This window comes from Rhinichthys klamathensis, unplaced genomic scaffold (assembly GCF_029890125.1).
Source record: "Rhinichthys klamathensis goyatoka isolate OS25496 unplaced genomic scaffold, OSU_Roscu_1.1 h1tg000176l_1, whole genome shotgun sequence".
Lineage (NCBI taxonomy): Eukaryota > Metazoa > Chordata > Actinopteri > Cypriniformes > Leuciscidae > Rhinichthys > Rhinichthys klamathensis.
In genome coordinates, this window is record NW_026606705.1 from 8756396 (window position 1) to 8771890 (window position 15495).

General features: G+C 37.7%; 1 protein-coding gene across 3 annotated transcripts; it reads right to left on the reverse strand.

Moving 5' to 3' along the window:
• Window positions 1–219: 219 nt before the first annotated feature.
• creld2 (cysteine-rich with EGF-like domains 2) lies at window positions 220–14968 on the reverse strand. 3 transcript variants are annotated; one of them, XM_056260378.1, is made up of 9 exons: window positions 14581–14968; window positions 14230–14312; window positions 14034–14144; window positions 10921–11012; window positions 9446–9622; window positions 7345–7443; window positions 2815–2898; window positions 2602–2725; window positions 220–498 (listed from the first exon to the last, which is right to left on the reverse strand). In XM_056260378.1, the coding sequence occupies exons 1-9, from the start codon at window positions 14707–14709 to the stop codon at window positions 477–479; spliced, it is 921 nt and encodes a 306-aa protein (XP_056116353.1). In that variant the 5' UTR covers window positions 14710–14968; the 3' UTR covers window positions 220–476. The 3 variants fall into 3 exon arrangements, with proteins under 3 accessions (XP_056116353.1, XP_056116352.1, XP_056116354.1); XM_056260377.1 differs by having other exon boundaries at window positions 2630–2725; window positions 14581–14961; XM_056260379.1 differs by lacking the exon at window positions 7345–7443 and having other exon boundaries at window positions 2630–2725.
• Window positions 14969–15495: the final 527 nt, after the last annotated feature.

Sequence of the window (15495 nt, forward strand, 5' to 3'; positions counted from 1 at the left end):
ACTGAAAATAAACCTTCCACATTTTTAATGATTTAAACAATAGATACACCATTTTAAAGTTAGTATATGGTAATAGCTCGGTTTACAACTATGTGAACACTCCCAATATGGTTTATAAAAAAAAGTCTGCTTAAATATAAAAAAATGGATGATTTAGTTTGACTTTATTTCACTTTCAAGACAAACAAACAAAAAGAAAAATACAACATCCAAACAACATCCAAATCAGCATATAAGTTAAAAAACCAGATGTATCTGTAAACGCATCTTGATTAAACCTTGCTCATTAAGAAGTAAGTGCCTTTCAGTCTTGATTATTGCAGATGAAGAGCTAACAGCATCAACTGGTGCAGATACTATTGGTCTCTTGGCTCTTTTTGTGTCCTGGTGGTCTTTTCTGCATCCAAGCCATGTGACATCAGAGGTCTTCATGTTTTTCAGGCGAGTCACCAGCTTGGACACCTTCAGAATTCAATTCAGGCACATCCTTGTTCTCTTCTGAAATGAAAGAACAAAATTATAGAAGTATGAGTTTGTGTAAAACTAGGGTGGAAATCTGCCCTCTTACTCCAACTTGTCTCATTCTCATTCACACCAGATATTGAAAAAAGGCTGAACATCACTGTAGAAATGTTGCTTTTCTTTTGAAAACCTCAGTGGTGGTACAACCAAATGCTCAAGGAATTGCTCACCCAAAAATTAATACAATAAAACTATGACCATTTCTGCAATTTCTTCATCTTTAAGGAATATGGTATGCTACTGCATTTCAAATTTAGCCTGTTTTATCATTTACTCACCATAATGTTGATTAAGCTGTATGATTTCTTTCATATGCATTACACAAGACATCATGAAATTAATTGAGTGAATTCAATCCAATGACAGTACATTCACTTAAACGCTTAAAGGACCCAAGATTGTCAGCAATAAAGTACATGCAGCTTATAGTTTTCCATGTGCTCTGATCAAATTTGGTTGAAAACAGCCTGATATCAAAGCACTTGGAAAATGATCAGCGATAACATCATACTTTTTTTGCTGAGACTCATGGGTACTTTATTAAAGTGTTAAGTTAAGTCACCATCTAATGCCATTGTATTGAATTTATCCAAAAGGATATTGATTAAATGATCACATTTTGTATTCTGCAATAACAACTTGAGGGGAAGTAAATAATAACAGTGCAAGTAACCATTCCCACCAAGAGTGAACATTCTGGACTTGGTCTAAAACCAAGCGCACTAGCACATAATGCGTGATAATGTATATCATTTTTAAAATGTCTCAAAAATGGTCTTAAAGACCAGTTTTTTACGGTTTTGGTATTAACGTTTTTTTTTACGCAATTCGGTGATGACGTCACGTTGGGGATAAGTGGAGGAAAGGTAGCCTCAGACTAAGTATTAGAACGATGGCGACTGACTGGGATGAGGAAGAGGTGGCAAGAGCCAACATGTATGATGGCCCGCAGCCGTATAACTTCGAACCTGCCAGATGTGAGAGGGCAAATGAGGAATTGCCAAGAACTGATGGCCGTCAAAGCCAATTAAATGCATGGTCCGAGGAGAATGAGTGGAGAGTTGGTGAAGTGTCCTGGTGAGTTGCTATCATTTAGCAATGAGCATTGGAGCTAGTCTAAGAGTAGCAGTGCACAATAACGGCACAATTTTTATTTAAATGTTTATGTTTTATTAAGTACCGGTAACCTTTGTCATAGTGTCGTAGTACTGGTAAACTTTGTCTTTGTCATCTAGAAATAGAAGGCATCATGCTAGCTATATGGGCGTTTCTAAGCGTTTATCTCTTCCTCCGGTGAAAATGTTGTTGCAAACGTAGCCGCCGCGTCCGCGTGTCTGTCGTTGTGTTTGGCAGGTGCTTGTGTGGGCGGTGCCATCCCATGGAAACTGCGTTGGAAAGCTTGTGCTGTAGGGAAGTGAGTGCATTTTGGTCGCTGGTCGAGGAGCTCACCCCGCGACCAGATGTGACGTGCCTCACCATTGTCAATCTACCTACTACAGGTATATATTTCTATCTATTAGTCTATCTAGCTGCTAGCTATCTATGCTAACGTTATGCTATCTGGCTGTCTGCCTATCTCTCTCTATACTAGCCTATCTATCTATCTATATATCTGTCTATCTATATCTATGTATTTATCCATCTATAATCTGCGCTATCTGAATACTCTCGTCTACTACTCGTCTCTCTAGTCACTCTCAATGCTCTCAAGACGGGCTTTGGTAAATTCTCTCCCCAAGGTGACGTAATGCAATGCATTGTGGGGGAAAGGAGAATCGTTGCAAACCGCTGTAAGATAGTACCTACTTTTTCGTATTATATTCCGTTTTGTGATACCTAACAACAAAATACAATGGATAAGTTTAAATGTTTATTACCAACAAGCAAATTTCACAAATTCGTTAAAAAATTAACCCCGCAACATGCCCTTTAACACACTCCTGCTGTTCTTTAATACACAATGCTTCCAATTGTTCATATATCTACGAAGGCATGAAAGAGTGTATGGTCCAACTCCAATCATTGCCATTAAAGTTCTACCATGTGAGACGAAGCAAACCCAGGTAAGATATGTTACACTGTTTATGAGCATGAAGATAAGTGATACCCGTGCAGGTGCCTTCTTCATCCTTATAACCATCCGCACAGGTGAGGCAGCTATCGGCACCAGGTCCTTTGCAACCAGAGCATCCGGTATTGCATGCTGGGAAATAGAACAGTAACACCTTACTTTAGTGATGTGATTAATGATAAAGCTAAAATAATACAGGGAACATTATTATTTCAACAAACCTTTACAGGAGAATGAACCATCTGTGTTTAAGCAGTATTGGTTATCTGCGCATGGAGATGAATCTTTGGTGCACTCATTGATGTCTGCAATGGAAAATTTTTTAAATATTACCTTACCAATACAGGTAAAGACAAATATGAGACGTAGAAATCACACAATCACAAATATTAAACATCTAAAAATGTAAAAGTCTTTAATAAACTGGGCTTCTTACTAGGTTCTAGGGCTGCACGATAATTTGAAATTAAACCGCGAGCGATTTGGCAAAGGCTGTGATTATTTTATGCGCAGCTTGTCAGGGCAGCACGGCTGATCGGTAGTAAATGCTACTCCATCTGAACACCAGAGGGCGCTCTCACACACACGGCAAATATATGCCCCGCCGCTGTAGTAGACAACACACCTCATACCAGGAAATCGCTTTGAGCTTCAAACTAATCGCTGTAGCTAAATAAACTACAATTTATTTTTCAAAATAAAAATATTTATTTATTAAATGTCTTTTGTTGGACAAGAGGTTCATAAATGCTTCTCATGTTTGACGCGTGTTGCTTTTTCAAATGCATGTTAAAAGCGACAAATTCGCAGTGCTTTCAGATGGAGCAGCATTTACTACGGATCACAGAGCCGTACGCCACTGACAAGCTTTGCGTAACAAATAAATCGCAGCCTTTGCGATTTCATAATCGCAATAATCCAAAACGGTAAAGCGCGATTTCCATGTTAATTGCGATTAATCATGCAGCCCTACAAGGTTCCAACATCATTTTAAGAGTAAGGTCACATTTCTCATTCAGCTTGCGTACACGCACAAATTTGTGCGTGGACTCGTTGTACGAAAATTTTCACAAACAAATCAGGATTCACAAAAAACTTTCGGACAACAATTTGTTGTAAATTTACGGAAAGCAAACAAACAAAAAAACGTAGGAACTAAAACCCCACATAGGCAAAAAACCCTTTCTCTGAGCGGCTTTATAATTGTGTTAAGCAGATAAGTAAGAAAAGCTGCGTTATAGCATCAGCTGCAAGGTTTCTCTGAATAACAGATTTACATGTATGTACAGCTGAGTCTGTATACAAGGTGTTTTTAATAGCTCGTTGCTAGAGTGACAAAATGCTCTAAAGGAAAGGTTGTGCAGAAAGCCCTTATATGGAGATGGTTGAACGCATTTTATGCAAATGACTAACCTCATGCACAGATTAGTATTTACAATACTCCAAATTCACTAACATTACAACAAGATTGAGAATAAATTCATGTGCACACGCACGTGTTGTGAATTGGGCAGAGATTTCTCGTGAGAAGTTCTCCTGTGCGTACAAATACGAAATCATCCACCCAATTATTAGTGAAGAGACCCTTTGAGTGGGGAGGGTTCTTAATTTGGTGACAAAGTATGGTGTTACAAAGTAATCTACACTGCTATCCGTCTTTACCACTGCATCTGCAATAATCTCACACATCTGTAGAAGATGGTACAAAGCAAACAATCACTTTAGGAAGTGGCTTGTCTTTCAAATACTACTACATCTGAAAGATAACATGGTAAGTAATGCATTACAGCTGCCAGTAAAGTCCATCACGTTGGATACAAACATCAAAAGTCACAACTGGGACTACAGCTACAGGACCCATCAGACTAGTCAATAAGAGCTGACAAAGCTTGTGTCAGAATCAGACACACTTGGACAGCGGAGGAGATTGTGCAACGGGCAGTTTCGAGGTTGAAGCAAAGAAAGATTTTTTGGAAAAACCCAGGTAGGATGAGCAAGAAAATAGCCCTCAAACGGCAAAGGCTGTGATTTTCCTAGCAGCCACAAGGAAACAGAGGAAAGCAATGGTGGTGACTGTGGAAGTAACTAGGATAGAAGAAGGGTATCTGATTAGAGTGGTAAACCAGCAGCAGCAAGGATACTGGCTCCATCTAGACACCCTATCAAGTCCAAGGTAATCTCTCTCAGTGGTTTGGCACAGAGGACAACTAGCCGTGTTTCCACTGTTGGGCCAAAAGCGGGCCTTGGAGCTAACTTCAACATTTTAAACAATTTTCAGCTCAAAACGCACTCAGACACTAGCGAGAGTGTGAAATAACTTCCATGCAATCCGATGGGGATTCTGATCAACGTATGAGGCAGAAATCTATTTATATGCGATGCTAAAGGCTACTTAAGCGAGGGTTAGATTAGTTAAATCATATATGATTAATATAATCATGTATTTATTTGGATTTGTGTTTCATCTGTCTCTTCCCTGTGCCTTTACTGATAACGGACTAATGCATCCGCATAGATCACACACTCCGGTTAACTCATAACGAATAACTCGTGTTTTCTCCTCATGAGCTCCCTCTGTTGCTCTGGCTGAAAGGATAACAGCATACTGTAGTGAGACGGGAGAGATCGCTCAAACCTCCTCAGATCGTAATCATCCCATAATTTCGTGGAAAATTAATAGAAATGTGACGCAAGCATGATAGGCTATTGTATCAATATTTTTCTAAATGTGTAAGCCTTAATGGAGTTGGTTTGTGCATTCCTGTGATCGCAAATAAATGGAATCAGGTGTAACTGAATAGGTATGTGTCCTCTTTTTATGTGAAATGGTAAACACAAATTTTATTCAGCATGATTGATGGGCACTCCTGACACAAATTAATAAAGTACTGTTACTGTACATTTTTTTTATTGTAAAACATTGGTCAGATATCGATGCTGGAATCTCAAGTCTCTAAGTAAAGACCAAACGTTCCCTTCTGTCATGCTCATTTTGCGATCTAGCTAGTTTTCAGTCAGCTGGTGAAGTGGTGCGGTTGTGTTACGTCGTTCTATGTAGGCGTGTTAAGGGCGGGTTTAAGGCAGCGCTGCGGGGTTACTGGCCTGACAGTGGAAACGCAGCTTAATTTTGGGCTCGGTATTTGAGGTCCAAGGCTATTGGCCTCGTCCTGCAAGTTGTTAGCCCTGGCCGGACAGTAGAAAAGCAGCTTTTGTCCCATCTGTGAGGCTCCAAGGGCAAACTTGCAGTACATATCAGCTGGCGGCAAGACAGTCTGGCGCAGGGATGTGTGGAGGCATATGATCAGGGCCTGCGTAAGCTGGCAGAGATCCTTGAGGTATATATCAAAAGCAAATAAAGACACCCACAAAAACAGTTCAGGCAGCTACAGAAGTAATTAAGACTGAGCTTACCATTCCATGGGAAGAGGAGATAAAAACAGCTTATGAAAGGAAGAAGTTAAAATACACTGATCTTGCTACCAGGTGCAGGGGAAATGGATTGAGGACTGCCATTGGGAATAATCAATGCAGAAGCAAGGAAGTACGGGCAGAGAACGGTTGTGTGTTGGAGGAGAGGTTTGTTCCTCGTTACGGACAAGTCAATAGCCGCTTTCCGACCGGAGGGACTTTTGCAGTTCCTAGAACCTAACGTTCCTATAACCCTTTTTTCCGCGTGTTCCGACCGGACTAAGTTGGGCATTTTTTAATTCCTCAGACCGTAGTTCCTATAACTCTTTCAGTACCTAGTCTCGAGCGAGGACTTTTTTAGTTCCCTTTCCCTAGGTCTACGTTGATTGGTTCAACTTATAAGTCACGCCCACTGTCAACACATTTTCTTCACTGTCTATTGCAATTCGCCTATGTATGCTATGTTAACTCAATGTAAGACAAACATAACGCATTCAACCAGCTAATTGCTAAAGCTTGCTAAACTTACCCGTCATTTTGTTTGCCTCCTGCGCTCTGCTCTTCTATCTTCTTCCATTATATAACTTAAGATCATATTACGCTGGAGCCGCCTTCTTCTGTGTTTCTCTGTACAGAACTCAAGCATAGTCTTTAAACGCCGCCGTTCGTACTCGTTATTAAGGTCCCGGGGCAAGGCAGAACAGGAACATTCCGATAGCCTCCTCCACGCTGGTTTGTTGTTGTTGTATGTGGCGCCGCCGCCGTGCTTGCGTCACTCCCTTACCCCTCCTACCAGTTCCTATGGCCACTTGGCCAGTGCGAACGCAAACAGCAAAACCGAGTTTGGGGGAGAGTAGTTCTTAGAACTGTTTAGAAGTGGACAGTTCCTATAACTAAGTTCCTGTAACTACTTGGTCGGAAAGCGGCTATTGTTCTGCATGAGACTTGTAAAGGAGGAATGTCTGGATAGGAAGGTAAGATGAGAGCTGTAGAGGTGGCAGGGATCCACTGCCCAACCAACAGGAGATGTCCGGAGAGAAATACCCAGCAGGTTTTGTAACAGCTATCGTAACAGCTGTATTTTTAGTTTATTTCTTAGTATTACAATTTATCATATTACTGTACAAATGTCTCCAAAAAAAAAAAAAGAAGAGATATACAAATGGGTCAGAATAATAAACGGATGACAGCACACGACTATACTCTGTATCAATGAAATATTTTAAAACAGAACTAGAAAAATGCACATGCACAGGTTTCCATGCATTTTGCAGGCATTAAATAAAGTAAAAAATAAAATTCCCGAGTCATGGGTTCACTGTAGCCACGAGAAGCTTTCTTACCGATGCATGCTCCTCCTTGGTCTTCCTCCCAACCATTCCTACATTCTTTACAATCCTGATTGGTTCCTCCAGTGCAGGCAACACAAGACTCATGGCACTCTCAAAAAATAAATAAATCAAATTACAAATACATTACTGCAAAAAGTCAAATAATCTCAAATATTATCAACATAAATCATAAAAATGTGCATTGACAAATTTACATCATAATTACCATTTGCTTTAATAACAGCATGCACCAATTCACCTTTTTTTTTTTTCTTTTTTTTTTTCTAAATTCTAAAACCTTTTCCAATTTTAGATTTTAAACCTCACTTTTGGAACCCAAAACTCAATTTTACAAATATTATGACTAGAACATACTGTGGATATAAAAAGTCTACACTTCTCTGTTAAAATAGCTAGTTTGTAAAAAGGAAAAAGATAAATCATAACAGAACTTTTGTAACTTTGCACAAATCATCAACCTAGTGGAATAGTCACTTCAGGTGAAGACATGTATACTATAAATGTCAGTTTTTCTTGTAAGATTTTTCTGGCATCTTCTTGGTTGCATGCAACTAAGATCCATGGGCCACAATGAGCTTTAAAGCATCAATGGGATCTCATTGTTGAAAGCTACAAAACAATTCCAAGGCATTAGATATATGGACCACAGTAAAGAATTTTGACTATACTTTCTCCACTTGTTGATGACCGCATCAACAAGTGGAGAAAGTATAGTCAAAATTAAGACTAATGATTAGTCACAGGAAGTCACTATATTATTGCCAGTAGCTCACTGCATTCAAACGCATGCAATGTTGGAAACACAAGCTCATGCAAAAAAGTTCTGCGGATTTTGCTGCGTTCCAAAGTTCAAGTTTGGTTAACTCTGACCTGCAAATTCATATCACATGAAGACGTGTGACCAATAGAAGATTGATATGCCACAACATGACCTCTTAGCTGAATTAAAAGAACACTAACTTTTTGTAGTAAAGTGGAGTAGATTGTATATTTTTTTAAATGTTTACATGCTCTCCTCGCACAGCGGATGACTGACTCTCCTAGCGCAATAGGCAACTCACTTTCTTCAAGCAGCGAACATAAATTAAAGTTGACAATTCAAAGAACACTTGCATGAAAAAAGGTGCATACCACCACTTACTATATTGTAGTGTGTAAAATCATGGCTGCGTTGGTTTTTTAGAGAGATGTTCTGTAGATAAAACCAGCTTAACATTGGTCAACGGGGTCATTTATTTTTATTTTTTGCACTTATGCCAGTCTTTTAACCTTTGTGCGACCTTATGGACATTGTCTTTTTCAGTGTTTTTTTTTTTGGTGATAATTTTGCCTGTGTTAATGCCAACTGCATCAATTTTGGCACAAGTGTGTATTTTTGTTGGAATTTTACTATTTCACCCCCATTTCCTTTAATAAATCTATTTTACAACAGGTACACACAATCATTACACTTAGGACAAGAAGGTCCCCATTGAAACCCATTAAAACGCCAATTTTTAATCCCAGGGCCATTTAACTATAAAATGGTGCAGTGTTTGTTAATTGGCTAATTTGTGAAAACATTTGTCCAAATTTTTTTTTACCAGATTGAGCCATTTTCTCAGGTTAGTATGGAGCCCCTAAAGGGACCTTTGCAAAAAATAAAAATATACAGACTTTCACGTGAGCACGTGAAAAGTCTTTTTATTTTTTATTTTTGCAAAGGTCCCTTTAGGGGCTCCGTAGGTTTGGCCTATAAAGCAAATACTCGCTTTATTCCCTTTTTCTGCTTCTGTATATTGTGTGTGTTGGTATGGATATCAGAGTGTGGTTTGAATGAGTGCAATAAAACAAATTGCGTGTGTAATATCAGAGAGAAAAAATCTACTGTATTGCAAATCTCTTTTGCCGTTTTTTCTCAGAAACGTGTCACTTTGGTTTTCAGTGGCATTGCATAGGTTGCAATTTTTTACATTAAAGGTACAAAAGTTCTGATATGATTTATCTTGGTTTCATTTTTTCTTTTCACAAAAACAAGCCGTTTTAGTAGGGGTATGTATACTTTTTTATAGCCACTGCATATGAGGGTAATCAAGTTGTTTATTTTGTGTACCTTTGCACAAGGAGAATGTATCGTTCCTCAGTTCACTAAAATATCCATCACTGCAGTCCAGACAAAACTCTCCTTCATATCCTTTATCACAACTGCACTTTCCATTTCCAGCCCTTGTTCCATCTCCATCACATTTGCCGTTACCATGGCACGGTCTGTCAGCTCCTCCAACACAAGCTAAAAATAATGCAAAATAAGCGACAATTTTACAAGATAAGCGACAACTTTACAAGATAAGCTTTCATCCTCTCAAGATGGGAGCATTAAAGTCTCCCATAACATAAGTCTATCAATGAAAACTCTTCTAGCTCCACAAACTCAATTGCATGCGTTCTAAAAACTTTTGCATGCAAAAGCTCTGAAACATGGTTTCCCTCCCATTTCCATCAGCTTATAGCTAGCTACCTGTATCAAGTTTAATGGACCACAGATTTGAAAGTTACTCTTTTGTCCCTCCTCAGTACTGAGATTACAGTAATCCAAGAACATGTTTAGTGTATTCACTGCCGTTCAAAAGTTTAGGATCGGTAAGATTTTTAATGTTTTTAAAATAAGTATCTTCGGGTGCATTTAATTAAAAAACAAACAAAGAGTAATACTGTGAAATATTATGACAATTTAAAATAACTGTTTTCTGTTTGAATATATTTAAAATGTAATTTATTCCTGTGATGGTAAAGCTGAATTTTCAGCATCATTACTCCTGTCTTCAGTGTCACATGGTCCTTCAGAAATCATTCTAATATGATGATTTGCTGCTCAAAACATTTATAATTATCATTATCAATGTAGAAAACAGTTGTGTACAATGTTTTTTCAGCATTATTTGATGAATAGAAAGTTCAAAGAACAGCATTTATCTGAAATAGAAAGCGTTTGTAACATTACACTACAGTTCAAAAGTTCGGGGTCAGTAAGAATAAAAAAAAAAAAAAGAATGTATACTTTTATTCAGCAAGGATGCATTAATTGCATCAAAATTGACAGTAAATACATCCATAATGTTACAAAAGCTTTCTATTTCAAATAAACGCTGTTCTTTTGAACTTTTTACTCCAAGAATCCTGAAAAAAAAAAAATACATAACCGTTTTCAACATTTATAATAATCAGAAATGTTTATTGAGCAGCAAATCATCATATTAGAATGATTTCTGAAGGATCATGTGACACTGAAGACTGGAGTAAGGATGCTGAAAATTCAGCTTTGATCATAGGAATAAATTACATTTTAAATATATTCAAACCGAAAACAGTTATTTTAAATTGTAATTATATTTCAAAATATTACTGTTTGTTTTGTATTTTTAATCAAATAAATGCAGCCTTGGTGAGCAGAAGAGACTTACCGATCCCAAACTTTTGAATGGCAGTGTACGATTTACTGTGCACTTGCAATGTGTTGGCCAAGCATTTGTATTTACAATTGCATTAAATGTGTTTGTAGCCCAACACAGTCAGGCTTAATTCACTTACTGTTGCAGTCAGGACCAAATGAGCCTTTAGGGCAGCACACTTTGATGGTCTCTACACAAAACCATTTAAACAGATCTGGGTGTTTTGTTTTCCTGCAAAAGAAATAAATGTGTTAAAAGAAATGTAATTTATTATTTTCAATCGGAAGGCAGCATCCTAGTAAGGCTTCATTTCTGGGTTACAACATCCTTAAGCAACACTGAAGGCCGTCTCAATTCTAAAGATCCTTGGAAGGCAGTCTTTGTTTCACATCATTCAGAGAGAAGGACTTGGCTTGTTGGCACTGAATGAAGGATGCGAAACAAAGGCTCCTCCAATCACCCACAATCCTTTGCACACATTCCAATTCATGAAAAAGAATTATAGGAAAATGAATCAGCATTTAGGAAGTTTCATTATAGTATAATAGAAAGTCAGTTAATTTTGACCCAAAACTCTTTTTATTTTTAAACAAATTAAAAATTGAGTGTTCATTAGAGGGATCCAAAACCCCAGGACTTTTGTCGCACTTGAACCACAAATACACAAAACAAATTGAATGGATTCCAGGAGTTTTGTTGTTGAAATTTTAAAAAGTAACAAATCCTTCCCTCGCGGGTCAATTTGACCCCCTTAGGAATGAATGGAATGCTTCAATACACATAGAAAAACCTAAAATTGCTCAATTCAAACTAAAAAAAGCTAAAACTACCAAAAAATTATTTTATAATGTCTACATGTGCATCTGAAAAGAACTGACTCTAGGACCCACCGGAACAGCTCATTTGCTCCAAATAGTGCTATAAGGCCATCTAGTGGCAAAAGTCATGAAATATCATGTTATATTATTTTTTTTCCACAAGAGGTCGGCAAAGACACCCAATGTAAGATATTTTGAGCTGAATTAAAAAGGGTTATGCACGAAAATGTGATTTATTTTGAATTTGTTGAAGGAATGTGCAGGCCCAAGCTGATTTTTTACATGCATTTTTTAATTCTATTTGCTATTTGGGCTTATCGGAACCTAATTAGAATAAAAACTAAGAATCATCTTTTGATATGATGTACTTTTAGAGAAAAATGATGTCCACATATGTGGACTCATGGTCCGAATTTCCATAAAACACAATAAAGTCACCTTTGTGTAATAGAATGAAAAACCCTTTATTTCTGCCTTGAACACAGCAGTTTTTTTCCTGACTGCTTTTTAATGTATTAATAACACATACACACATATTTTGAACATGTTTTGACTATCAGAGAGTAAAAACAATATGGAAACATTGCAATATTTAAAAATGTATACGATGGTTAATAGGGAGCCAATGCAATGTTGACATAACCGGGCAATATGGTCATACTTCCTGGTTCTGGTAAGAACTCTAGTGGCTGCGTTTTGAACCAGCTGAGGTTTGTTTATTAAGCGTGCAGGGCAACCACCCAGTAGAGCATTACGATGATCTAGCCTTGATGTAATGAACTAACTGTTCCACATTTTTCATTGAAAGCACATGACGTAATTTAGATTTTTTAGTTTTAAAGTTGGCAATTGCTAGTCATCCAGTTTTTATATCAGCAATGCATTAGGTTTTTTTGTATTGGCAAGTTTCGTCGGGGCGTGAAGAAATATAGAGCCGAGTATCATCAGCAAAACAGTGAAAACTAATGCCATGCTTCCTAATGATATCTCCCAAGAGGAGCATGTATAGAGTGAACAGCAACGGTCCTAGTACTGAGCCTTCTGCCTTGTGGTACACCATACTGAACTTGTGATCAATAAGACATCTCTAAGGGATCATCGTTATCAGACACATCCAAATCTGTGTTATCTCCATCAATTAACCCAAAGTAGCTCCAATGCTCTTTGCACAGAAAAACGCTCTGGAAATAAAAACATGATAAAATCAAATACAAATTAATTTAATTTATGTAGGTTTGCATTATTTATTTGTTATTTATTCCAATGGGATAATATACAAGCTAATTTACATGTGCACATTTTTACTAGCATATTACATTTTTACTAACATTTTCAACCCAACTAATTTAAGTATGTACGTATGTATTTAGTGATTTAATTGTTATTTATGTCATTGGGACCATGTGCACCTTTTTAGCTGCATCAGAGCTAGCTTTTTTCCCATTTTATGTTTGTGCATGTTTACTAGCATATTAGCTGTTTCGAGGAGCTTCAGTCCATAAGTACACATACGTGTACTTCATGTTTAGCGACCTACAAAGTTGGTAGTTTTGCACTTTTTTTTTCAAATTTGCATGTCATGACAAATATACAAGGCTTTTATAAATATCTAAATCAGAATAAGCCATGAAATATGACAGAACTTCTTAACTGGTCGACGTTTGTGTATGGAGCTACCACTTGAATCTTTCCTTGTGTTTGCCGCCATTTTGAATTTTGACCATAGTGTGTTATAAATTTCTGACACTACCAGATGGCAGTATAAGTACCCCCATACGTGTCCATAACACCACCAATTCAGCAGTGAACACAATTGTGGACATAAGAGCAAAAATGTGCTGTCCACGTATGTGGCCACTAAGCCCTAGGAGGTTAAATTACTATTTATTTATTATTAATAAATTATTAATAATTGTAAAAAATCCAAAATTTATTTTAATAGGGGTTTTTTTTGTACCGTGACTGCAGAGGAAGAAAAGCTTCATGGCATAGCCATCCACCCTTACTAGACCATCTCATTCAATACTGAGGAGGCCTAGAAGCCTTAGATAGACTGATGATGACTGCACAAATTAATTTTTAAATGCCAATAACAATTTTTTTTTTGTCAGGGAAGAAACAAAACTACAGGCCTAATTGAAATGCAGGCTCCTAATTTCAGGCCTGTCCCACAAAATGCAAGACAGCTGGTCACCGTAGCCAAGTACACGATGATGCTGCTGCTGCTTTGTCTTTCAGAGAGCGGTAGACCTATACTTGACACAACAGCTGTAGCATCACGAAACAGCTGTAGTGCAAACAGGTCAAATGAAGAGCGCTCAGAAAGGCTTGCCTACTCAACAGTGCACGAGATGTGACGGCACGCAGTATACCTCAGCCTTGAGAATGAAGTCTTCAGTTATTATGGCACAAATTCTCCATCTGAGTTCCTGACCTCTTGAACCACCATGTCTCAAAGTGTTCCTCGTTTTCCTCCAACATGAGGTTGCACTCAAAACTGCTGCTGAAACAGGCGCCCTCCAGGATCTCCATCAGCCTAATCTCACTGCAGAAAACACACATTTTAGTCAATGACAGTTACAGTAGTGCACACAAGTAAATGTTGTTTTGTCAAATGTTATTCTTCTCACCTCGACTCGTATCTGGAGAGTTTTCGCTCTTCCCATGCTGTGTTTCCACCACCAAAATTTTGATTCGCTGTTTTTTCAAGACCCTGCAAAAAATGCATAGGTTAACACTTAACATAAAGTGAACCTAGAAAAAAAATCCCATTTTAACACATCTGAATGCCATGTCAAATAATGAAGCATCTCTGATGCCAGACTTTCTACGAACTAACACTTTTCTGAACAGTATGGATTGTTTAATCATTTTAAAACAAACTTTCTTTAATGAAATGTGTCGCTTTAGGTGATATCTTTATTTTATATATACACACATATATATATATATATTTATATATGGAGATAGATAGTACATACCTTGTCAAAATTGTCGACTAATTGTCTGCATGTTGAGCACAATGCGTTAAAGTCCTTTGTATAGGTAGATCCAAGTGATAGACACAAAATAACAAACATCAGGTAAAAAATACTATATGAGAGTAACATGGTTTCATCAAGTGTGTGGTCTAGCTCATATGCTGTCCAGTAATAAAACGCTGTTTTTATGGGCTTGTCTCCTGCTAGTTAAGATGCCCTGAATTAACATCTAGTGCCTGAAATTATTACACGTTAATAATAAAGATGTGTAGAATGTCACTTTTACATATTTCCATGCCGCTACACCAGCTAGACATTCGATTCAGATTTCCGCGTCAGCCCTTCGGTAACATTGTGTCTTTATCTAATTGGAGAGTTTTCCTGCCCATCAACGTACGAGCCAATGAACTGCCTCCACGCTCAAGCGTATCCGACAACGTTAAGCAAGTAGCACTGCAAACCACGCCCCTACAAGTTACGCCCCCTCCAACGAAACAACCAATTAAAGTAGGGAATCGCTGATGTCGTCACTTGACTTGTACCGCTCTTCTTCTACTTCCATTTCCTCGCTTTTTTTCCTTTCACTTTCGCCGTCTAGCGTTAAGGCTGTATGACTGTCTTTTTTGTCTCAGTCTTGAATTGGAATCACATTACTTATCATTAGCCTACTTAACTTACAACATTACAATACTGATGTATTCCGATCTTCAGGCAGAAAGAGCTGGAGATGTAATATTCTGAATCATTCTGACGCCTGGAATCATAAGCACACAATGGCATCACTCTTTTCTCTATAACTTTACAAGTATTGAACAACTGAATCAACACTGAATTGACCAATGACACAATGACACTACTGAAATGAACTGAATTCTGTTTGCATTCATTTAATCATTATTTTCCTGTTTGTCACTG